Source organism: Podarcis raffonei, chromosome 11 (genome assembly GCF_027172205.1).
Source record: "Podarcis raffonei isolate rPodRaf1 chromosome 11, rPodRaf1.pri, whole genome shotgun sequence".
NCBI classification, from domain to species: Eukaryota; Metazoa; Chordata; class Lepidosauria; order Squamata; family Lacertidae; genus Podarcis; species Podarcis raffonei.
In genome coordinates this window covers 10,528,616-10,554,109 of record NC_070612.1, presented here as the reverse complement: position 1 = coordinate 10,554,109, position 25,494 = coordinate 10,528,616, and the positions used below count along the sequence as shown (strand labels likewise).

The window sequence follows — 25,494 nt, the reverse complement described above, 5'->3', positions numbered from 1 at the left end:
AGCCTCAGCTTCAGGATCTGTCCTTCCAGTGAGCACTCAGGGCTGATTTCCTTAAGAATGGATACGTTTGATCTTCTTGCAGTCCATGGGACTCTCAAGAGTCTCCTCCAGCACCAATTCATATTCTAGTCGCCTCCAAATTATGCTACTCTAATGCATTGCACATGGAACAGTCTTCTGAAGACAATCCAAGAGCAACAATTGGTTCCAAAAGTGGCAGCCAGAGATCAAAATGGAACCAGTTGGTCAGATTATTTTACAACCATTTTGTACCAGCTTCACTGGTTGCCAGTTTGTTTCTGGGCTTAGTTCAAGGTGTAGTTTTTGAACTTTAAAGCCCTAAATGGCCTGGGACCTGGAAAATTGCCTTCCTTCGAGTCTGCTTGACAACTTTGCTTCTCTTATGTGGCCCTGCCTTGGGCCCACCCGCCACCTGAAATACGGCAGATGGGTACCCAAGACAGGGCCTTTTGAGCTGCGGCACCCAGGGTTTGGAACCATCTCCCAAAAGGAGGTCTGCCTGGCCCCATCAGCACTCAGTTTTATTCCATTTAATTTTTTGCAGAGCTATCTTCGTAGGCTGTTGCTGTGCTCACTTTAGTTTTGAATTGTTTTAACTATTGATGTTTTTGTGATTATGCTTGTGTATTTTTATTTCTGTTATGAACCACCATGAATATGTTATGGGAAGATGGTATACAATTTTTAAAATAATCAATAACTGGTGACAGTTGCTTGATAGTGTTATCTTAAAGATGACTCAAGGGATTCTTCCCTGTTTCCTCTGACAAAAAATACTTGCTTTAGATCTTTACATCATAAATATCATATTCCCACGAAATATAAACATATAAATCTACTTTGAAATAGCATTTTAAATAGCTGTAGCTATGAGCCGGCATTATGTTACATCTACATCAGCTCTTAGTGGTTACTTACTTACTCTTTTTGGTTGTCAAAACACAATGTCAGTTTTGTGAAATATTTAAAAAATGTTCCATTATGAAAATAAGCCAGTCTGTTACTGAATTCCATTTTCAATTCACAAACTTTTTTTAAAAGTTGCCTACGTAGAATACAGTTTAATAGAGTCACTTCTGAATCGGCAGTCTTGTTTTATAGAACCCTTTTTAGAAATTGACATAAACATGCAAATCTTCTTTTCTTCTTCTTCCCCAGTTTGTTTTCATTGTTGTCAAAAAAGCACAACAAGGTTTTGGAGCAAGCCACACAATCCTTGAGAAGTTCCCTTGCTTCAGATGACTCTCCGCTTCCGGATTATGTGAGTACCAAGCTTAGTGATTAAGGGAACAGGTCAAAATAGCATCTCCTAACACTGCAGAAGTCTATCAAAGTGTGTGACAACCTGGCAACCACCAACACCAAAGTATAGGAAGCTCTGCTGGTGACATCATGTCTGAAACTCACTGAGAAAATTAAAAAAAATGCACTTGCAAATGGCAAAATAAAAACCACAGCTATTCGTAGCTAAGACATTTACTTTAGTCTGACAGCTTGCAATTCTTGAACATTTGAGTTTGATTGCCATTATGAGGGAGGGGGTGGGGGGCAGGATTTGGGTTGGCTGCCTTTTAGCCCGCATCCATCCACACATAGCAAAAGCAATTTGGAGTAACCTCTTACATAGGAAGATTTTATCTGTTGAGAACATTGTCAGATAATAGCCATATTCTGTTTGCCATTCACTTTCTCTGGATATGCCACATGTTTGTTGTGCAGACCTGCCATTACCAGAATGCTGATGAGAGCTGGAATATTGAGTTAAGAATTTAAATTATAATCTGTGGAGTCTCCAATTCAAATCTCAGTTCAGCCATAAACTCACAGAGGAGTCCTATGTAAGCCACATTAGTACTAACCCTTTCTTGAAATATGGGCAAAACAAAAAAAAAAATTTCCTTCCAGTAGCACCTTAAAGACCAACTAAGTTAGTTCTTGGTATGAGCTTTCGTGTGCATGCACACTTCTTCAGATACACAGATACAGATACACTGTGTATCTGAAGAAGTGTGCATGCACACGAAAGCTCATACCAAGAACTAACTTAGTTGGTCTTTAAGGTGCTACTGGAAGGAAAAAAATTTTTTGTTTTGACTATGGCAGACCAACACGGCTACCTTTCTGTAACTTGAAATATGGGGTTGTATATAAGATAACAAAGTTGAAGTACTATATATTTTTAATTTTTAAAATATACATAATTTTTAAAGTATGTATCTCACTGTTTAGACCTTTAAGATCACTCAGATCACCTGGGGAAATTTTACTCACAACACCAAACCCTACAGAGTAGGGCAGTGTCTCAAAACCCAGTGCCTAGGGTTTCCCTGACATATAAAATATAAAACTAGATCCTGCTTTGCATGTTTGAATTGTTTGAATTGTCTGAATTTTTGTTTTATATGCTTTTATGTTGTTTTTAAAATATTGCTGCTTCTTTGGCAATAGGTTGTGTTTTCGTTTGAATTATGTACTTGTTTTGTAGACGGTAGACCACTTAGAATTTTTAAGAATATTATGCAGTTTATAGAAGTGTTTAAATTAAATAGATAATAAATAGATGCTCAAAGTGGGTTATGTAAAAGCAGTTATAAAGCAACAGCGATAAGCCAGAGTCAATTAACATAAAGTAGTGCGATCAACTGTATGAAATAGATTATACTATTACTGTGTATTTGTTCACATACATATGCAGGTAATTGATTTTCATTTATTGCCCTTCAACAATGGTTAATTTGAATTATTGATGTCAGTTGCCAGGGGTAGGCGAGAAATGGGAGGAAAGCACAGGGCTTCTGCTAACAGGACTCTAAAGGTGAATCCAGCTCTGGGTTTCCCAAGTTCTAGTCAACACTCTAACCAAGGCTTTCTCAAATTTAGGTCCCTAAATGTTGGACTACAGCTCCCATCATCCATAGCTACCAGGACCAGTAGTCAAGGATGATGGGAGTTGTAGTCCAACAACACCTGGGGACCCAAGTTTGAGAAAGGCTGCAACCACTACACCACACTGTCTGTCAGTAGATTGAGAGAGCTCTGAGGTCCTTTTGGCCAAAAAGCAGTATATAAATAAGCCATAACATAACCACTAGCATAACTACAGAATTCCTTTTGCCATGTTGTGATCTTTTAGTATAAGCATTACTACTGAGAGGTTGGTCCATCTGAGCTCAGGGGAACTTCCTCCTTAGGCTACAGTCCTATGCAGGCTGCTCTGGAAATAGCTCTCATTGACAGGCCTTCTGTTTTTATTTACAGTCGTACCTTGGAAGTCGAACGGAATCTGTTCCAGAAGTCCATTCAACTTCCAAAACGTTTGGAATCCAAAGTGTGGCTTCTGATTGGCTGCAGGGAGCTCCTGCAACCAATCAGAAGCCGTGGAAGCCCCATTGGACGTTCCCCAAAGAACGTTCGCAAACCAGAACATTCACTTCCATGTTTGCGGCGTTCAGGAACCAAAACGTCTGAGTACCAAGGCGTTCGGGATCCAAAGTACAACTGTATTTTTTAAAGGTGTATACTAAGTTTTCTTTTGGAAAAACTCAAAGGGACTGAGAGCAAAATCAGTTAAAAACGGTAAATTTTAAAACAATACAGCAGCAAATATAATCAAATAAAAAGGCAAAGCCCCTTCAAAACACAATGTCAGTAGAATATCTGTTTAAGAGGGTTGGGAGGAGGTTAGCCCTCTCCTAATACCAGAGGATGCAAGCAACAAAACTGAGTCACACATAGGACTGGATTGTTAGGGTAGGAAAAACTTTAAAAGTTCATGAAGATTTGGTGTCCTATTGCTGATTTTTTTGGAAGTTTAAAAAAATAGTTATACAATATACATGCTTTCCAATTGTATAATAATAATTTTGTTTTCCGTTATTAAGTTTAGCTTGTCGAGTTGTAATTAAGTTATTGAATTCACATAACAAGATTATTTTTTTAAAAGGAAAGCCCCTGCTGAATTTCAGTTCCTATATATTCCCTGCTTTAAAAGCTGGGCATGGCCCATGATCCCCATACCTTCATAGATACCGTAAGTGTACACTCCTTGTCTTTTGCCCCACTAAAGAGGTTCCACAACTAGTAAAATGAGCTAGGTCTCACTTAGATCATGTGACTGCCCAATAATGGACACCACATGACCATAACATGATGCTTCTTCCAGGGGGTGCAGAGGTATGTACTCTTATATCTGAAAATCCAAAGCTTGATCATGATGTTTCACCCCAGTAAAATAGGTTTCAGTATTAACTGAGGTGTGAGAAATTTATCTACCTCTCAAACTAAAGTGGACATGTTAAAATGGTGAACGAAGTTAAACAATTTCTCTTAGAGTCCACAGTTAATTTCCTTCCTGCCAAAGGACTGATTTTTTTCTTATATACTGTGCAAATCTGATTGGCAGGCCCAGAACTCTTGATGTAATTCACTATCCTCCCCTTGATTAATAATCCAAATAACCCTGTTATGTAGTTGCTGGGTGAGATGCTACTCTCTTTCCCTTTCTTTCTCAGCTAATGCTCCATAAAGGAGTCAAGGAAGGCCCCAGTTTTGATTCATCTTATATTTGTCTATGGTAAATAGAAAGCAGCTGCCAGTTTAAGCATCTAACTCTTGAAAAACTATACCCCCCCAACATCATCTGGAAATAATATAGCTAGTAAAACAAAGCTAAGAAGAAAAAGAAATGTTTGTTTTATGTGGGATGAATGGCTTCAGTTGGGGTCCTTCTAATTTGGCCATTAGGTGGGTTATTAAAAAGTAGTATTACAAAGGTGGTTTCAACAAAAAGATTGTTTTGGTTCTATCTTGTTATTACATTTGATTATAGCCAAAGCAGTAAGTACTATATAAATAGCCCTTCATTTCATTCCTCCTGCAAATAAGCAAAAAACCAGTAATCTTACTGTCTTTATGCATTGGTAGATGCTAAATTACTCCCTTACATTATTTTAGTTCCTTAAAGCAACTTGTGTTTTAGAAGTCATATTTAATTTCCGCTTACATGGTTTGACATGTGCGGTGTGTTTCTGAATGATAGCATAAAAGTTAGCCATCTTTTAAGCAAACTAACAATACTATAAAAGCATGGATCTCGGGAATGAATGCTCTCCTTTTTGAGTTTACAGTTTTCAGTATGCTTAGGTTCTAGACCACATGATACAAACTCCGGCCACAGTCCAAGACACACCTACCAGAGAGTAAGCACTGTTGATCCCAATGGAACATTTGAGTAAAGATGTATGGAATCAGGCTATAACAGTGGTTTACTTCAGGGTGGAATGGGATTGGTTTGGTGGACATTCCTAAACATCACAATTTCAACAGAACATTTTAACATAATGTAGGCAGTTCTTTTGAGAGCTCGGATACCAAGGGTGTGTAAGGGCCTGTTTTATACCAAATCTTCACAACTTGTGATCCATCAGGAGAATCTCTGGCCACTATTCATATATGGCTTACTAGCAGGATGATAATTTTCCAGTATTTGTTGCCTGCTAAGGACTTCAAGAATGGGTAGTGGAGGGGGTTGTCAAACACACAGCCGTCCATAGTACATAGTCAGATAATCCATTTGGCTTGGCCGATGTGCAGACCTGCCTTGTACTGTTTTAGACCAATGGTCCATCTAGCCAAATATTGTTAATCATAACTAGAGGCTATTCCTTAAATCTTTTCCATGGAGTTGCTTGGGGTGGTGGTTTAGGAACTTCAGCCATCTACAAACAAAACATGTGCTCTACCACTTAGCTGTGGTGAAACCCTTCCTCATAGTCAAGGAGAAGGCTTGGGCAAAATTTCCTGTTTCCTGTATAGGAGAATTTCTATACCCTAATTTATGCCCTTTCCAGGACTCTTTAATCTTTGTCCCCTTTCCTGTTTTTGTTTTTTTAAAAAAATCACTTTTTGAGAAGAGAAAGCATGCTATATATTTATGCTAAATGAGCTGTGCATTGTTAAACAGGTCTGCACAGAATTTAACAATTTGCATAATATAACCTGAATAAAATTGAGTCTCTCATTGCACAGGAACTGCACATCCCTGATAGGTAGTGTGCATAAAAATGACTGCAAAGTTTGTCTCCGTATCAATGTATTTCGCTTTTTCTTTTCATGTCTAAATGTCTTATATCTCTTATATAATGTCTATAGAGGAGTTCTCCTAATTTTTTTGTTTATTTCATCTGACAAATCAGAGGCCAAAATTGTATTGTGGCAACATTTATTCCTGAAGTTAGCTGATATTGTGCTTAGCTGAAGAAGAGACTCCAAAAAGTCTGAAGCGAGTCCACTTTAGTAGTTTTCCAGGCATGATGTGCAAAATACGTGCTTTTCTAGAGTCTGCTGCAAAACAAGGAAGGGAGGCAGACAGACAGCAGCATTCTCTGGTTTGGGGACAACCACATCTTCTTTGCATCTGTTAACAAGATAAAGCATTATCAGTCGGTTTGTCTCGGTGGTGTTTTCTAGAAGTCCCATCTTAACTTACCCATGATGTCTCAGCTGAGACTATCCATACGTGACAGTTTGAGACAGTGGTTTTGTGGACCAGACACTATTTGTTCACTAAAAGTGAAACCGGAATGATTTTCATTTTCTCACAGTCTACCAGCTACACAAATAGCTTTAAGTAGCCACTTGTGGTTGAGAAGCAAAGGTTTGGGGTCAATTTTTCTAATATTTTATTGGGTGGAGGGGAGGTTGGATGAGTAATAGCCCACAAGATTTGTGCCTGAATAATAACTCCAGTATTTTCACCTGATTTATAATGTAAGTAATTAAGCACAGTGTATGAGAGGCCTGCTATGGTTTTCCCAGTAGTGATGTATGGTAGTGAGAGCTGGACCATAAAGAAGGCTGATCGCTGAAGAATTGATGCTTTTGAATTATGGTGCTGGAGGAGACTCTTGAGAGTCCCATGGACTGCAAGGAGATCAAACCTATCCATTCTGAAGGAAATCAGCCCTGAGTGCTCACTGGAAGGACAGATCGTGAAGCTGAGACTCCAATACTTTGGCCACCTCATTAGAAGAGAAGACTCCCTGGAAAAGACCCTGATGTTGGGAAAGATGGAGGGCACAAGGAGAAGGGGACGACAGAGGACGAGATGGTTGGACAGTGTTCTTGAAGCTACAAACATGAGCCTGACCAAACTGCGGGAGGCAGTGGAAGACAGGCGTGCCTGGCGTACTCTGGTCCATGGGGTCACGAAGAGTCGGACACGACTAAACGACTAAACAACAACAGTGAGAGGCCTTGCTTCAGAGAGTGCATGTTGCTTGGTCTCTTCCCGCTCCAAATAAGAAAAACCAGATGCAAAGATTCAGCAGGTGTTCAAACTTCATAGAAAATCATACTGTAAATACACAGGCTATATTTCATTTAGATACCTCAGTGTTGAAAGGAGAAATCACATCACATCTTTTTGGTGCATCTTTTTTGACCCCATGAAAATGAGTGTAGTGGCTGGGGATAAAGCTGGGGTTTGACCTTGAAGTGCAGAATAGTGTCCTGAAGGCACACAGGTCTCCATTGCAGCATGTATTGCCCCAACCTTGTGTCCATTAAAAGAGGGGCAAGAGATACACAGTTGAATTTGAGGAGTATCTATTTATTTTATTTTACCTTCACCCTTTTTGTCACATGTTCAAAATAAGTAGACAGTCCTCCAGTATAGTCCTCCATGAAGCAGAGGTGTTCCCATTCTGTTACCAGTTTTTGTTTTACATTTTTACGTCTTGCAAACACAGCCTTTCAGAAAATGCTAAAATACTCAGTGTTTCGGTAACCTGGTACCTACTAGCAGAGTTGTCCTATCCTCTTGTGCCAGTCTAATAAGGAGCAATGACTATCTACAGGTGGTGGTAATAATAATAATAATAATAATAATAATAATAATAATAATAATACCCCGCCCAGCTGGTTGGGTTTCTCCAGCCACTCTGGGCGGCTTACAACCAAATATTAAAAACACAATCCAGCATCAAACATTAAAAACTTCCCTAAGCAGGGCCACCTTCAGATGTCTTTTAAAAGTAAGATAGTTGCTTATTGCCTTGACATCTGCTGGGAGGGCGTTCCACAGAGCAGGCGCCACTACCGAGGTAGCTTTAAATAGTAGTAGATGCAGGTTTAATGAGCTGTACTGGTACTGTGGGTGTGCCTGTAGCTGTGCTTGCTTGTTCCAGGCATCTGACACTTGTAAACCAATGTAGTTTGTGCAGAATTTGCACAGACCCCTCTGCTGAGAGAAAGTGCATCCTTTAGATGTCCTGCTGTTCACTGTCTATTGCCCACTTCTATATTGTTTGGGGTATCAGTTTAGGCTTATATTTGTAAGCCACAAATATACAAAGTATTCCCTTGAAATACTGTGAATGAGCTTTGATGCCTCTTTTCCCACAAATTTATCTCGAACTCTTACACTTATTAGCAAATTTTTCTAGCTTCCCACTTCAAGAGTTGTTGAAGAAACTTCCATCCATTACTGTATGAATGAACATTCACATTTTGAAAAGAGAGTTTTGCATCTGCATCTCAAGTTTTGCAAGCTCGTGAAGAATACGCGATTGAAAATGCTTTTGTTTGCAGCTCCAGCTAGCCATTGGAGCTGGTTGTATTTATTTATCCCTGGGGACAAAATGGCATGTTCTCCCATTCTGAATCATTAGTAGGGCTTCTCCCATACTGATGTCAGTTTCTAGCAATGCTGCTGGCATGAAGCATGTGAACTTCTGCTGCCAGAGGGAGCAGCCTACATGTGGAATGGGCCTGAAGGGTTGGGTTAAAGAAAGAGAAGTAAAGGACAAGGATAGTGCTGAAAATGTAAAAAGGTGGAAGAAGAGGAGAAATGCTAGAAGGAGATAATACAGGTCTGGCACCAGAGTCCTGGGCTGGATGGATTTTTGATTGGGGGGAGCAAGCTCAGCTGCCATTCCCTGGGTTGTTGTCCACCTCCCTGCCTTGCCTAGACTCTGAGAAAGGCCCAGGTGGTCCTTCTTCAGAGCCAGATATTCCAGTCAGAGCCTAGGAGATTGCCTGTTTCACAGCTGCAGTTTCAACTACAGTGGCTGAAAAGTCTTTTTAAACTTAGAATTTTAAAAACCTTTGTTTGAGTTTCTTTTTTAATTCTGTATCTGTGATTGCTCTCCCCCTTTTGCTTCCCAAGGCACAGCTCTGTCCATTTGTGGCCCCCCCAACTTATTATTGGACTTCAATTCCCATCATCCTTTGCCATTGATGGTGCTGGCTGGGGCTCTAAAGAACCATGCACACAGACAGCTAAGACGTCTACTACTTTATTAATAACAAATTTATAATGAGGTGATGGCCATAGGGGACCATTTCCCACATTGGCTACTTTTCCAGACAGTAGATTTAAGTGGCATTCTGAATTAACTCTTTCATTTTTATCGTGTTATTCAGACATGTTTCGGTGGCTTCATGCTATATGTTTTCTTTTCTCACATGCCAGCAAAACGTGTGCTTTTTGGTAACTTTTCTAAGTGTGCAGGTAACATTGGATTTATTTTAATTAATTTACTCCCCCATCCCAAGAGATTCAGGTGAGAAACAATATGTTAGTCATAAAACCCCAAGAAAAAAACATTAATCTTACTGTGATCTTGGTTATCTTTTTGAATAAAAGATACCTTTCACTTGCTTGGCTTTGGTGAGTCTGTAGTAAAATTCCTCAGAGAATCGTAGAAATGTAGAGCTGGAAGGGATCCTGAGGTTCATACCCTTGCTGTCCCAGCTTGGCATATAGATGGTAAATATAAGAAGGTATTTCTTAAAGCTTGTGATGGCGCGTAGAGATGATCCCCATTTATATAGGTCATCATTGGCACCTTGAATCAAGCGCTTGAAGACAATGGGTGTCATTTCAGGTCTAATAAATTCCCAATAATGGGATGCGGGTGGCGCTGTGGGTTAAACCACAGAGCCTAGGACTTGCTGATCAGAAGGTCGGCGGTTCAAATCCCCGCGACGGGTTGAGCTCCCGTTGCTCGGTCCCTGCTCCTGCCAACCTAGCAGTTCGAAAGCACGTCAAAGTGCAAGTAGATAAATAGGTACCACTCCGGCGGGAAGGTAAACGGTGTTTCCGTGCGCTGCTCTGGTTTGCCAGAAGTGGCTTAGTCATGCTGGCCACATGACCTGGAAGCTGTACGCCGGCTCCCTCAGCCAATAAAGCGAGATGAGCGCCGCAACCCCAGATTCGGCCACTACTGGACCTAATGGTCAGGGGTCCCTTTACCTTTATATTCCAATAACCCACATGTAAGCACAAGAATGTGATGAATCTTTAAAATTCCTTGGCCTTCTTAAACAACAGCAACCCTTTGAATTGTTCCTGGAAGACAACAGGTAGCTAGTGCATGTGAGTGAGCATTGGTGCAATATGCTGTTGACAGCCCAGCTGAGTGATGACCACTCAAACCCTCTATGATGCATGTTCCAGCACACACCCAAGTTAGTTACCTACCATTAATTCACCTTGCTGGCTTCACCCTTAGTTAGCTGGAATGCCTGAACTCTTCTACCATGGCCATTCCCTGGGTAAACACTCCAGAACTTTAGTGTCTCTATGAAAAGGACAAGGTACAGCTTCCTTTAGCAGTATAAATAGCATCAGCTGCTAATAACTTCCTATGATGTTGCCAAGTGTCCACATATGTATGTTGAACAGACAAGCAGATTAGAAAGGATAGGAACTGTTGCAGGAAATTATGAGAAGTCCAAATCTGAACAGAGCTTTGCCAGGAACAAAAGCCATGTTTGGTGGAACCCATGTTCTAGAGCTTGCATTCTCAGACTTTATCCTAGTAAGTTTAAAGAAGAGCAGTTCAGTTAATAGAACTCTTTTCTCATCTGGAGGATAGACTAAAGGACAAGCGATGCAACTGAGCTGTGCAGACTTGCACCACGTGCTTCAGTGTATGAAGAGGAGACTCAAATCGCAATAAAAGAATAGTTATTTCAGTGTTTCTTTAGCACGCAGCAGTAACCGGCCACAGTATACATTCTGGCCTCCCCTAATCCAAATACCGCACAAGAACTGGCCTGCAAGTTTGGGGGATAATCACATAGTAGGTTGTGCCTGCATAAGATTGTCTTCCTCTCACACTGTGATAATATTGTTTCTAGAGGAACTAGATTGACTTATAACTTCAAGAACTTAAAACTGGTTCCTAGCATTTTTAACTTTTCTCTTTTCCTTGCGTTGGGGTGGGGTAGGCCACAGGCTTGCTACTTTTGCCAACATACTCACAGCCTGGGGGAAATAAAGAAGTGGTCATGATCATGAGTTTTTCCAGTTCCCACACTGTTCTTTCTGCTTGCTTGTGTATTGGAGTCATAGAGCAACTCAAGTTACACTGCCCTGAGGGAGAAAAAAACTTAATTGGATTTTCCTGAAATATGAAGTCCAGTCTCTTTGTGTGTTTTGCATTGTACAGTTCATCTCTCTTTTTCTCTTGGCTCTTTCTTATTACAGTTTGTTAATTAAGGTTCTTCAGAAATCTTAGCCTTGAGTTGTTGCTTTTAACTTTGGAGTTAACAACCATCCCAGACTGACATGATTATTTTTTCTTTAGGGTAATTAAGTGGCTCCAGTGTGGGTATGCAAAATGCAGTGTGATGGTTTTCTCTCACATGTACAAAAACCACAGAGCTCAACTCTGTTGTCACTTTAAAAAGCATGTCTGCTAAGGTAGGGCAAGGTCTCCACAATATCCCCCATTGTCATTCCTTATCATTTCATTTATTTTCCCTGTGCAGCAAATTATAAACACCTGAGTAGCCATCAGTATGACAGACCACAAGTGTCTTTGAACCTCTTTATACTCTTGCACTCCCCCCCCCTCAAACCTCAGATCTATTCTCATTTTTGTAATTTCTTTTCACTAGGTGCTATTGCCTTAATGCAGGCATAGGCAAACTCCGGCCCGCCAGATGTTTTGAGACTACAATTCCCATCACCCCGACCACTGGTCCTGTTAGCTAGGGATGATGGGAATTGTAGTTCCAAGACATCTGGAGGGCCGGAGTTTGCCTATGCCTGCCTTAATGTCTTGGATGTCACAGAGGGCCTTTTGGTGTAGTGGTTAGAGTGTCGGACTAGGACCTGGAAAGACCAGGGTTCAAATCCTCACCTGGTCATGAAGACAGTCACTTACTCTCAGCCTAGCCTACCTCACAGGGTTGCTCTGGGGATTAAATGAGGAGGGGGAGAACCATGTACACCACCTTGAGCTCCTTGGAGAAAGAAGTGGGATATGAACGCAATAAATAAATGATTAGGAGCTAGTCACTTGTGAGCTCTTTTGTGGCATTGGAGGGCCTGGCATGCGTCCAAAGTACCACAACTCTCTGGCTGCCCATTGGCTCAGCTCCTTTGATATGGCAGAAGGGTTTGCAGCATAGGGCAAGGTAGGAAAAAATCCTTAGAATCTGAAGTCCAGCACATCCTATATGAAAATAATCTTTCCTGTGGCAGTCTGCCATGACCTTTCAAATGACACTTTTTGAGTGCACATTAGTTGAATGGTCTTGGGAGTCTTTTGCCAGAAGGAGGTAGGCCATTCTTGCTGCCGACAATTTTTTTGTATGTTGAAACTCCCTCTCTCACAATTGAGGATATTTGGGATATTTTTAATACGCAAAATTGCTCACAGTTGGACTGGCACCATTATAGATGCTGGTGACTTTGCTGGACTGTGCAGGATCTAAGAAAGGGGGGGGGAGAGCAACTGTGAAAATCTGGCTCTACGAATAAAGACTGGCGCAGTAGGTTGATGTGTTTGAAATTAGATCAGTAAAACCAAGTGAATTTTTTTTTGCTTGTGTGTATGATTGGAAAGGTGTTGTGGTTTGTTCAAATTACTGTTGCTTGGGAAATCTTGACTTTATTCAGCATGGATGTGTAAAGTATGAATGAAAAATGTACATTGCTAGACATTCAGAAATGCTCCATGGTTTGTATCCATTGCATCAGATGTCCTCTTCCAGGCTCTTGTGTACAGTAAGTGTTTTATACAAGAACAAATCAGCTGGTATATAGACATATCTTGAATCCTATTCTTAAACAATGTCATTTCCAGGATATTTTATTTCACCTTTTACAATTTAATAATACTAGTAGTTTGCATTCGCATCATTACTTGGCTAGTTCAAGTCAAAGGCTACATTAAAACATCACAATATATTGTAGTTTGTCAGACAGGAATGAGCTGCGGCGAGACTTGGACTTTTGTGCTCTCATTCTTTCAACGCAGCCACAAGGAGATCAGAAGTTTTCACTTCCATTTTCGATTAACCACAGTTTAGCATGTCATCCTGAACTAAACTCTGATCAGTTTATCCATGGTTTGTTCAGATTGTTTTCAAATATTATTTGTTGTGCTGATTGAGGTGATGGGAGTTGTTGTTATAGTGCCACCTGGAGGGCACTAGGTTGGGGAAGGCTGACTTAGAAAATAATAGAGACTTTACCATCACAAGTGCAACACATTTTCCCCCAGTGTGTATTTGTGGGAAAGGGTTGTTGGGGTGGGGGTGGGGATCCCAGCCAGATTGCATTAGGATAAATAAGGTAAAGGTAAGGGGACCCCTGACCATTAGGTCCAGTCGTGACCGACTCTGGGGTTGCGGCGCTCATCTCGCTTTATTGGCCAAGGGTGCCAGCATACAGCTTCCGGGTCATGTGGCCAGACTGACAAAGCCACTTCTGGCGAACCAGAGCAGCGCACAGAAATGCCGTTTACCTTCCCGCCAGAGCGGTACCTATTTATCTACTTGCACTCTGACGTGCTTTCGAGCTGCTAGGTTGGCAGGAGCAGGGACCAAGCAACGGGAGCTTACCCCGTTGCGGGGATTTGAACCGCCGACCTTCTGATCGGCAAGTCCTAGGCTCTGTGGTTTAACCCACAGCGCCACCCATGTCCCTAGGATAGATACCTGATAGACAGATACCTGATAAATCCCTAGGATAGATACCTGATAGACACCTGATAGATAGATTAGGATAGATACCTGATTCCTTTTCCAAAGTGTCAAATATGGCTATAAAGGAAAGGATGTATCAGAACTGTTCTTATATCCTTCCTTTGGGGGGGGGGAGTCAAAACATTTTTTCCACAGTTTATCCAGTCTTAGTGTCTAACTCTAGACTCAGGAAGTTCAATAGCCTGAATTTGCATTCAGCTCTTATCCAGAATCTTGCGGATAATAAGCTTTGAAAATAAGATGGAATGTCATAAACAACAACACTTAATCTAAAACAATAGTTGTGTGTCCCTGCTATCACAGCTCTCCCAAATCTGCCCTAACTTTCCCTTCCTGTTTGTACCTTCAACCGGTCTATTGAGAGAAACCTTTAAGGGAAGGCGTAAATGCTGTGTGTGGATTTTTTTTTGTCCATGTATACACGAAATGACAAATGGTAAAATAGAGGGACAGTCCTAAAGATAAGTACTTATGCCTTCAAAGCTAGATATTATAAGTTTAAAACTGTGCCATTCATTCAATTTTGTACAATATCTTGCTCTGTTTGTGTCTCTACAATTGCAGCCTTAAAATGCTGTATGTCTAAATATCATTTTATTTTATTTACGACTTGATACATTTGGGGGGGGGCAAGGATACCCAAAATATCGTCACATTTAAGTAGAATTCATTCTAAAACAACCAAGACCTATACTGATGTATTGCTAATATAGCCAATTTAAAATGAAGAATAAAAATGATTAAAACTACGGTATTATTAAGTAGTAAATACTTTGCAGTTTATTGAGCTCTTTAAGTGATGGCCAGATAACATTTTCTTCAAGAAATGCATATACTAGCATATAGAATACTCCCAGTCCCAATAAAGTTATTGGCCACAATCCATTGCAAAGTTTAGAGTGCTTAAGTCCATTCATATCAGTGGGTATGTGAGTACTTCAGTCTGTGTTGGATTGTGTGCACTGGCTGAGCAATGGTAAGTAGATGATTTTTCTAATTTAACCCCTATATTGTATTTTTAGAAGCTGATATTGAAACAGTTTTTGCACACAACTTAAACACTTTTCACTTCTTTGCTTGTCATTATTACCTTTCTCGTGTTTGATTGAACAATGTTTTGGAAGTAACTAACCTGATTGTTCATGGTCTTTTAAAATTTATTTTTAATAATAATAATAAGAAGAAGAATAAATTTTTATTTATACCCTGCCCTTCCCGGTTTAAAAACCGGGCTCAGGGCAGCTAACAGCAAATATAAAACATTGAGTAAAATGTGATTTTAAAACAGCGTAAAACAGCATAAAATACAACAAAAATGCAGCATCAATATCAATAAAATTCAAAAATTCAGGGATCTTTTTTTTTGGGGGGGGGGGGAGAAAAGAAAAGCTTTCCTGTAAACTTTCCAGGCCTGAGTCAGGAAAAAAATATTGCTGCTCAGAGAAGTTTTATTCCTAATTGCTGGAAATGGTAAAGCATGAATTAGAGAGAATACTTGAATTTCCCTGTCCCCTCTCCCTGGGCCCCAGAATACAACAAACTTTTAAAGGCCCCGATCTCCACACATTTACTTAATAGGAGCTACTTTTGAGTTGACACGCGTAGGCATGTTCTGCTAGTTTCATAAAACATGCTTTTGCTCCCCAACTTCTCATTTGTGTGTGGTTTGACTACATTGTTAATGCTGATCATATCTGGCAGAGGAGTGTTAGAATTGCTGATCCTTCTTCAACACATTGAAATACACATTGTGTACCAAGCACATCAAACATGCACCCCCCAATCCCATTGCTGCTGAGAATTGAACTGGCCTTCAGTGTATTCTGCAGAGCGCTGTCTCATATTCTTCCATCTCCACATGGAAATAAGGATTCACATATGATCTTTTAAAAAATGCATTCTGCTGTAATTCAGCTTTTTTTAAATGGTTGAAAATTGAGATTGCCCATGGAGAAGTAGAACTCCATCAAGTCATATTGAATTATTTCTCTTCTGCAGCACTAATCACTCAAAAATCTTTTAAGTACATATTTAAGTGGGGATAGTCTTTCTTTCTTTTTCTTTTTTGCAGTGCAGTCCTCCTGTCCTACATTAGTTGAACTTGCTCTGGCAGCTGATGTGTATATAAATCCTTGTAGCCACTAAGAGGTTTGAAGTGGGTACTGCCAAACCTTAATGGGGTCTGCAAACCTGCCACAACCATTGCCATCACCGCCATCTTGCTGATTCGTGTATGCTGGAGCCTAGATATATACACATACACATATACATATGCATGTATATATAGTTTCGCATCCCAAGGCCTCTTCAAACATTTGCTTCCACGCAATCGGCTTTAGAATCGTTCCCATGTGGAAAATATGATGTTGGAATTGAAAATCTACATGGATTTCCCGGGGAAGGTCTCTAATAGGCGATGGCAGGAATTCAGCATCCTGCTCATAGTTCATTCCTGGAACATTCTATGTGTGTATGTCTCTCTACTTACAATGTAATGTTTTCCAGGTGTATTCTTTCATGGGAACCATTCCCAAAGCAGTTGTGAAGAGGAATATATTGTGTCAGAATTAGTTCTCACTCCTCAGTTTCCTTGACACTTTTTGTCTGTTGAAACATGATACCTGCAGCTGAATACCAGCTGAATACCAGCTGATGGAAAGCAACTGTCGTGTAGGAGTATTACCATTATGTCCCTCTTGTGGACCTTCCATAGATACTTGGTTGGCCACAATCATGGCTGGGCAAGATGAACCTTTGGTCTGATCCAGGAGGGCGAGTAAATAGAATTAGTATGGGGCAATATTGTCCAAAGGCACTGGCTGGTGGGCGTTAGTCCTTACTCTTCTAGGCTAATCAGAAAGAATGTGTGTTGATGGTCCACTAAAATTAATACAGATTAAGGAGGCAGGTCCTATTCATAGTTGCAAAACAAATGGGTTCAAAGGGGATGATGGTTATTTTAATGTCCTGTCTTTAAGGCAGCTCAGTGTGGTCTGGAAGCATTATGTACGTGTGTCAACAAATCTGTTAAATACGCACAACGGAGCTCTTATCACTGAAAAGTTGGCTATGGACCTGAATTCAGCTTTCTGCGCACTTCCTTTTTCTTCTTTCCTCCCCCACATCAGTTTTATTGGAAGGTTTTAGTTTCTTGTTAAAAATGCAGGAAATTCAGGAAATTCTTGGAAACTTCCCAGAATTACTGCAAACAAAATACATATGCTTCTCTCGTAATAACCCAGAATAAAGGAAACTCTCTTATACTTACTAACTAGACCAAGTTTCCTTAGAAGTTGAACAGAATGTCACGATTTTTTTAATTATATGCACTGCTAAACGAAGTTGGGCGAGAAATTGAAGACTGGATGTGAACCATTAGTCTTGCTGCTCCAAAACAAGTAGTTTAATATCTGGATGTGATTTCTGATAGCTGTAGCACATTTTTCCCTGGGTTAAAATTGTAAGCACACTTCACTCTTTTATGCTCTCAAAAAGTAAAGGTGTGTGTAAGAATTACAAGCTGTCACAGAAGCCAATATTTTGGCCTCTCTGTTTCTTGCTATGTGAGTGCCTATTCTGAGTTTGCCCTTTGATTTGATAAGACCAAAACAATGAATTCTGAAATAAAGCGAGAAATTCTGAAATAAAGCAAGAAGCCTCCTGGCTGAATAAGTGCTTTAGCCTCACAAGAGTTTGTTTTTGTGGCACACTACTGTGACTCATAGTGTACAACTCAAGGTTGTGTATGTTTTTCCTCCTCTTCACCTTTTCTATTTGCAACAACCTTGTGAGGTAGGCTAGACAAAGTTAATATATGTACGTACGCAGCAGCTCTTGTCAATAGATGGTAAAGGAGGAGTGGGATGCAGGAGTACAGTGTACTCATTACAACGTACTGAGCCCAGGAAATGCTGTTGGCATCCCTGTATGTATGTATGTATGTATGTATATACACATACATACATACATACATACATATGTCCTAAAACAGCCTGTGAACTTCTGGGGTGTATGCCCTGTTGACGTATGATCTGGAAAAAGATTCTTTTGTGAATCTTGCCTGCATACGTCTGGCCTATTGTGTTGTCTTAAAAATCAGTAATTGCCTCCAAGAATGGCTGCCAGCTAAAAAAAATTTATAGTATCTTGGGATATTTATCAGCACTGGTCTCAATTATTTCAGAGTTAGAAGGTTCAGTAGTTTTTTTTTTGGGGGGGGGGTCCCAACTGTTACAAAAGCCCAAACTATGTGGTGCAAAAATACCAGTTTAATTATATATCTTTCTGCATGGAGAGCAGCTGTTACATCGGAGAAAAAGCATTTCTCATTTGAACCATTGTCTTGTCTTAGAGAAAGAGAAAAAAAATCTGTTTCAATTGTTTTGAAGCTGCTGCACAAGTTATTACACAAGGTGATGAACATGAAATGTTTTCATAACCTTTTTATATCTGTCCTGACGCCATGTCTAGATGTAGAGGTGCCTGATGTATAGAGAGCAATGCAGTTATTCCTTCATGTATTTCACCTTTCATCCACTTACTGTCTTTGACTCTTTGTTTGTGTAACCCCATCCCCTTCCCCAGAAGCCCATTGTTTAAATTTACCCCAAGTAAGTTTTTGCATGTAAGAACTTGGAGAGTTATTTCATGGTATTTGTATTGGGGTATAGCTCAGCCTTGTAAATAAGACCATAAAACAGAGTGCTCTTCCTGTGTTCTGAGAGAATTCTATTTTGTCTGTCACTTGGTATTATGATCCATTTTGAGGTTAAGAGTATCATGCAGACCTGTTATTAAATAACCATTGACCAAGATTTATTAGAATTCTGCAAGGGGAGGAGGCTTTGAGGAATGGGTGTTCATACCACAAATGACATAAATTCATGGCTCCACAAGTCCTCTACCTTTTCATTTAAGAAGGAAATTACTTACTTATAACTTCCTATTGTTCCTCTCCGCTGAGAAAGCTTACAACATTTCCATGCACATTCTTATAGCCTCAGTGTAATTTGAGTCATCTTGAATACATGGGATTAAAAATGTAGAGGCACCTACACCATCTGCATAATTTCCAAAGTGGTGCCATTATAGTGATCCAAAGATGGTTTCCAGAATGTCATAAAATAATTATTAAAACACAGAAAACAACAGCCCGAAAATACTGAAAGCAGAAAGTGGCCTCATTGGTTCACCCCAAATGCCTCGAAAAATAAGAATGTTTTTACTTGGCAGCAGAAACACATCAGAGTCTCTGCCACCAGAACTTCCAGAAGCAGAGTTCACAGCCAGGGAGCCAAAGAAAGGTCTCTTGCCTGTCATCCCACAGGGCCTGGGACAGATGATATGGGAGAGGAGGTGTTAGGCAAATAACTTTATCTGTGTTCTATGACTGCATGCTGAGGTACTGTCTGTCATCCTACAACAGTGTTCTGTACCAGCAGAGGCCCAGAGGGCGGCAACATGTGAATGGGCCTTTTCTGTGGTGGCTCCCCATTTGTTGAATGCTCTCCCTGTGCCTTCATTACATTTCTTTCGGCACTAGGTGAAAACATTTCTCTGTAACCAGGCTTTTCTCTGATTAAACATACTAAGGCCTTTAAAGTGTGTTTGTGTTTGTGGGGGGTAGTTGGGTATTGGTTTGTTTTTGTTCTTGTTTTACTATATATTTTGTGTTCTCATTTTTGTATTTTTATGTTGTGAACCACCCTTTGATCTTTGAATGAAGAAGAGTGGGATGATGATGATGGGCTACAGGATTGTGGATCAGCATGTCTAGACTATTCTTATCCAGATATTTATTTGATATTTCTCCTCAACTTTGACCCAGAAAGATCCCTACAGTGGTTTACATAAAATAATAACATGTACTTTATCAAGCTGCTTCTGACCATTTTAGTTTGTCTGCCCTTACTGATCTTATCACTGAGGAACACTGATAAGCTTCTCAGGAGCCACAGAGTTTCCTGGAACCCAGACAATACTGTCTGCCCCAGCTGGCACTAAAGTTATTCATGACAGAGCATAGTGATTTTTTTTCTTTTTTAATGGTAAAATAATACACTTCATTGAAGTATGAAGATCCACCTTTTGAAATGGAAAATTTTCAGCACTGCTGCCGGATAGACTAGTTGGGCTGAGATGTATTGCCATATTAGACCCACAGAATGAAGCATGGAAAATAAGTAAAGGTGCTAATTACATCAATGTAAATTGGTCTGCTAAAAGGTGCTACTACTTAGTTAGAATCTACGAGATTAAATACAGTCTGTTTGCCTGTGGATAATCACCATTGGAAACCGTGCCTAGATAATGTTTTTTTTCTATTCTGCTTGTTTCTTATAGGCACAGGACCTGAATGTGATTGAAGAAGTCATTCGAATGATGTTAGAGATAATCAACTCTTGCTTGACAAACTCACTACATCATAACCCTAACTTAGTATATGCACTGCTTTATAAGCGGGATCTCTTTGAGCAATTTCGAACTCATTCCTCTTTCCAGGATGTAATGCAGAATATAGATCTGGTAAGTAAAAATAATGCCCTTTATAGTAAAAGGTAAAGGGAGCCCTGACTGTTAGGTCCAGTCGCGGATGAATCTGGGGTTGCGGTGCTCATCTCCCTTTATTGGCCGAGGGAACCGGCGTACAGCTTCCCCGCGGGTCATGTGGCCAGCATGACTAAGCCGCCTCTGGCGAACCAGAGCAGCAAACGGAAACGCCGTTTACCTTCCCGCCGGAGCGGTACCTATTTACTTGCACTTTGACGTGCTTTTGAACTGCTGGGTTCTTAAACTCCTTTTTGTAGATGTGGATTTTGCTTTTACAATTGTTACATTCATTGTGGAAAGCTATTGGTATTTTTATTTCATTTTTGCACAGATTCATGTGGTTCTCACATCATACGCACAGGGGGAAAGTGGTCATTTATGTATAAAGCATCTAAATCCTGTGGGAATTGTACAGAAATTTAAAAAACAGATAAATGCGTGCAGCATTATATCCAAACACCCACAAAAGGTTGGAGGGGGAGAAGAAAATATGCTATTCAGATTCAAGGTCATACATACTTGTTATGAGGACCAGGTAGCCAAGGCAATAGGTACCCCTGCTGTCTCATCTCTCTGTCTGATGCTACCTATACTATGGTAGTAAAGCATAGCACACAGATTTTACCACTAGACAGATGTGTGATTACAAGAATTTATTTTTTAGAGATCCAGAGATCTTAGATCTGTCCAGAGAAACATTTACAGTGGTACCTCGGGTTACAGGCGCTTCAGGTTACAGACGCTTCGGGTTACAGACTCTGTTAACCCAGAAATAGTACCTCGGGTTAAGAACTTTGCTTCAGGATGAGAACAGAAATCGGGCGGCAGCAGCAGGAGGCCCCATTAGCTAAATTGGTACCTCAGGTTAAGAACAGTTTCAGGTTAAGAGCGGACCTCCGGAATGAATTAAGTTCTTAACCCAAGGTACCACTGTATAAGATCTGAGCTCTTTGTGACAAAGTTCAGGGATCTAGTGGCTTGCCAGAATTAATTACTAAGATGCACAAGGTGCAAACAGCTGAGCAGCTGAGAAAGTGACAAAGCAGCTTATCAAACTGGACTGGCAATGCTATCCAAAATATAATCCCTAATAGATGAGCTCCTGAATCTGATAAGGACTGTGGAGGTAGGATAGTACCTGTAAGTTTTTCATCTGAGGGCCAAATAGCAGCATGGGGAGTGATATCCATCAGGAAAAGGGGGAGAGGTGGTTTTGTTTTTTGTTTTGTTTTAAAAAATAATAATATGTGCTGTAGTTCACATTGAATTTAGAAGGTCCTTCCACAGCTTTTATTACAGATCTGCAGTCAGAGATATCACAGTGTCCTGTTTAGTTTGACTGTAGGTTAGAAATAAGCAACTGGGAGCCTCAGAACCAAACTCGTCCCCTGCAGGTTGCCAGCTGTCCCTCCTGGAAAGTGTACAGAAGGAGTGATGGCAATGAAATTTATTAGCCTTCCACCCAACCTTCCCATTTAGATAGTCCTATGGTGAACAATTGTGTTTCTGAATTGATCAGTTCAGCTGTTCAACAGTTCAGCACTAAAGTTTATAAATGTTTAAAGTTGCCTTTTTTTATATACTGTACTTCTAATTCTATTCTCATGAGCCCTTGTGGAACTATCAGGTGGCACAGAACAGCAGCTGCAATGAAAAAGGAGGTTTTTAAATATATCATACTTTTCTTGAAGGCTGCTGTGGTAAGAATATCTGCTTTTCCTCTTGCAGAGACACCAGACAAGACAGGAGGTGGCAGAGCAGGCACTCTGATTACTGCAGGAGAGATAGATTTATTTATTTCTTTATTTGCTTGTTTTAATCAGATATACATTGCATTTTCTGCCAAAAAGGAGCACCTGAAACAACATATTTTAAAAAGCTAAAAAATGTCTAATTAAAACATTATCAGCCAATGAATCACTAATGCTTTATCCAATCCCCCAATCAAAGCCTATATAGGAAAATAATCACCATCAATTGCAATGATGGTATATTATCATCAGTTTATTGGAACAAATACATCCATTCTTATTTGTGCAATAAACGTCAGATAACTTGTATAACACATGCCAAAAAAAAGTCTGAAAGCCCTCAAAAAAGCAGAATCTGAGAGCCAACCAAAAATATAACAATAACTGGAAAAGGCTGGATCTACACTAAACACTGGAAATCACAATTTATTAATAACTGTCTAGCAAAAATATTTCAGTAAGGCAGTCTGTCAAATGTCATTACAGCCATTATTTGATAAACTGATTTTATAGAAATATTTTGCCAGACATTTCTGTTTAAAAAAGAAACAAAAGCCATTCCAATCTTTTCAAACATATTTATTTAAGATATTTTCCACCAGCCTTTCCATCTACAGGCGTGTTTTACATCAAAATAAGTGTGTGTGTGTGTGTGTGTGTGTGTGTATTAAAATAATCATACCAGATTTGCAGAATATATAACTTTAAAACAATTAAGAAAAAGCCAGAACATCAGCTGTTCTGCTTTCCCATACATCCTATAAAACATTTACTGATATAGAATCATAGAATTGTAGAGTTGGAAGGGACCGCAAGGATCATCTAGTCCAACCTCCCGCGGTGCAGGAATCTTTTTGCCCAAAATGGGGCTCGAACCCAAGACCATGAGATTAAGAGTCTCATGCTCTACCGTCTGAGCTATCACTTTTCTCTAGTTGAAGTGGATGTCAGTATTCCCTGGTACTGTAAAAAGAGGGCAGCTGGAAGATTGCACATTACCCTATAACTGTCCCTGGAAGTTTGGCTGGTACAGAGGAAAAATACCTACACAAATGAGGTATGCTGTGCTGCTCATATTCATAAACTTGGGTATTCGTACATTATTTGCATAATATAAGAATAATTCGGCCTGGATTTGTGGGACTGAGCTACAACTCTGATTTTGTGCAGATAGAAAACATATGGTTCACTTAGCAACCAGGAATAGAATGATTTCTGTTTTCATTTACTGCTCAGGCCTGTTCCAGAAGTAAATGGATTCCCATTTTGAGGGGTGTGATATGCACTTTCTTACTGGTAATTGTTAATGGTGTACTGATATCCTAAATGTTACACAAAGTTGGTTACTTATTATTTTTGTTGTATTGAGGATCTTCCTGCAAGATGGATAATTCTTATAAGGAACTTGAAAAGCATTTCAAAAAGTGGGGGGAAATCAAACAAGTTAAGAATGACTACAGCTGTTTGCTGCAGTTGCTAGCTGTTGGCTCTTAAGGATGTCTTTGTAGGCAGGATGTTAACTTACTGTGAACACAGATTTGTTAATTTATGAGGACTTAATAAGACTTGTTGCATTAAAATAAGGAGTTACTTGCGATTCCTGAGCATCCGATACCATTAGAGACTAGCTTTCCCATGACTGATACACTGAACACTGCAAAATCTGTGTACAGTGGTGCCCCGCAAGACGAACGCCTCGCAAAACGAAAAACTTGCAAGACGAAAGAGTTTTCCGTTTTGGAGGTGCTTCGCAAAACGAATTTCCCTATGGGCTTGCTTCGCAGCGCGTTTCTCCGCTATCCCGATGGCTTTTGAAGGCAGGCGGGGGGGGGGAGCAAAGACTTTGGCCCACCGCCTGCCTTCCCGGGACAGCGGAGACTTCTCCGCTGTCCCGGGGCGATCTGAAAATGCTGGCCGGCGGCAGCGAACACTGCGCTGCCGCCCGCCAGCATTTTCTGATCGCCCCGGGACAGCGGAGAAGTCCTTGCCCCCCCCCAGCCTTCAGAAGAGGTCGGGGGACAGACTGTCCCCGGACCTGGTCTGAAGGCGGTTTCCCTAGGAACGCATTGATTGATTTTCAATGCATTCCTATGGGAAACCGTGCTTCGCAAGACGAAAAACTCGCAAGAAGAAAAAACTTGCGGAACGAATTAATTTCGTCTTGCGAGGCACCACTGTATGTGGGTCTACCCTCTACCTTCTTTTTCATGGGCTTGTATTGTTATTTTTATTTATTATTCTAAGAAACTTCCAACACATTTAAAATTTAAACGCAGCTACATTCTATCTTAAAAACAGAACAAAACAACCCAAAAACAGCCACAGGAAACTTTGGTAGTGCACTAATAAACATCACTTTTACCTGCCACCAAAAAGATGATAATAGTGAGAGCTTGTATAGCATTGATGAATGAAAAGTCCACTGTTCAAATCTTACATTTGCAATAAACTCAATAGGTGGTTTTAGGCAAGCTGCTCTCTGACTCAGCCTCCCTCTCACCACAGCATGAGGATAAACTGACATACCTTGCAAATGTGTTGTTGGATTACTATGATAATGTATGTGAAATGCTTTAAGCACTCTAATGGGAAGGAGAGAGGTAGGGGGAAGAAAGAGAATGGAGGTGGTGAAAAGAAACTAGGTGGCCTCATCCACCTATGTGCTTTGAATTTGTTGGAGGTGTGGCCTTCAAGGAAACAGCTCTGAGGATGCTCAGAACAGAAGTACTGGCTCACAGGTCTACCAAAAGGATAGATCTGCTAAGGTTAAGGTTTGTGGTAATTAAAACCTTTACAAGATATTTGCTTAGGATTTGCAGTCGACAGTAATTAGGATCAGCAGAGCAGTTATTTCTTTACAGGAAGGGATGCTTTTCTGTTGAATTTTGTTCACTTTCTACTTTAAGCATATTCTGAAAAGTCTTCTTTGCAAGCCTGGCAGGTCTCCTTACTCCAAAAGAGAATTCCTGTACTTGCCTGCAGCAACAGTATGTCTCATTGGAATCCTGGAGTAATCAAACCATCAGCTCTCTTTTGTTTTACTAATAGGTTGTAAGGGCCTAATTAGGCTTAACAGCTTCAGTTGGGTGCCTAGCTCTGCATTGCAAAAGCATCCCAAGAACATTATTGCCATGCAGTAAACCATTTCCTAGTCCTTGGCTACGATTAT

At 40.3% G+C, this 25,494-nt stretch overlaps 1 protein-coding gene across 5 annotated transcripts in view; it reads left to right on the top strand.

The window, feature by feature from the left end:
• Positions 1 to 25,494, top strand: part of DYM (dymeclin) — a 165,583-nt gene that overhangs the window by 103,052 nt on the left and 37,037 nt on the right. For all 5 annotated transcript variants that reach the window (XM_053408249.1, XM_053408253.1, XM_053408250.1 and 2 more), the window contains 2 exons: positions 1,180 to 1,282; positions 20,368 to 20,550. In XM_053408249.1, coding sequence (XP_053264224.1) covers positions 1,180 to 1,282; positions 20,368 to 20,550 — 286 coding nt within the window. The remainder of the gene's footprint in view (positions 1 to 1,179; positions 1,283 to 20,367; positions 20,551 to 25,494) is intronic.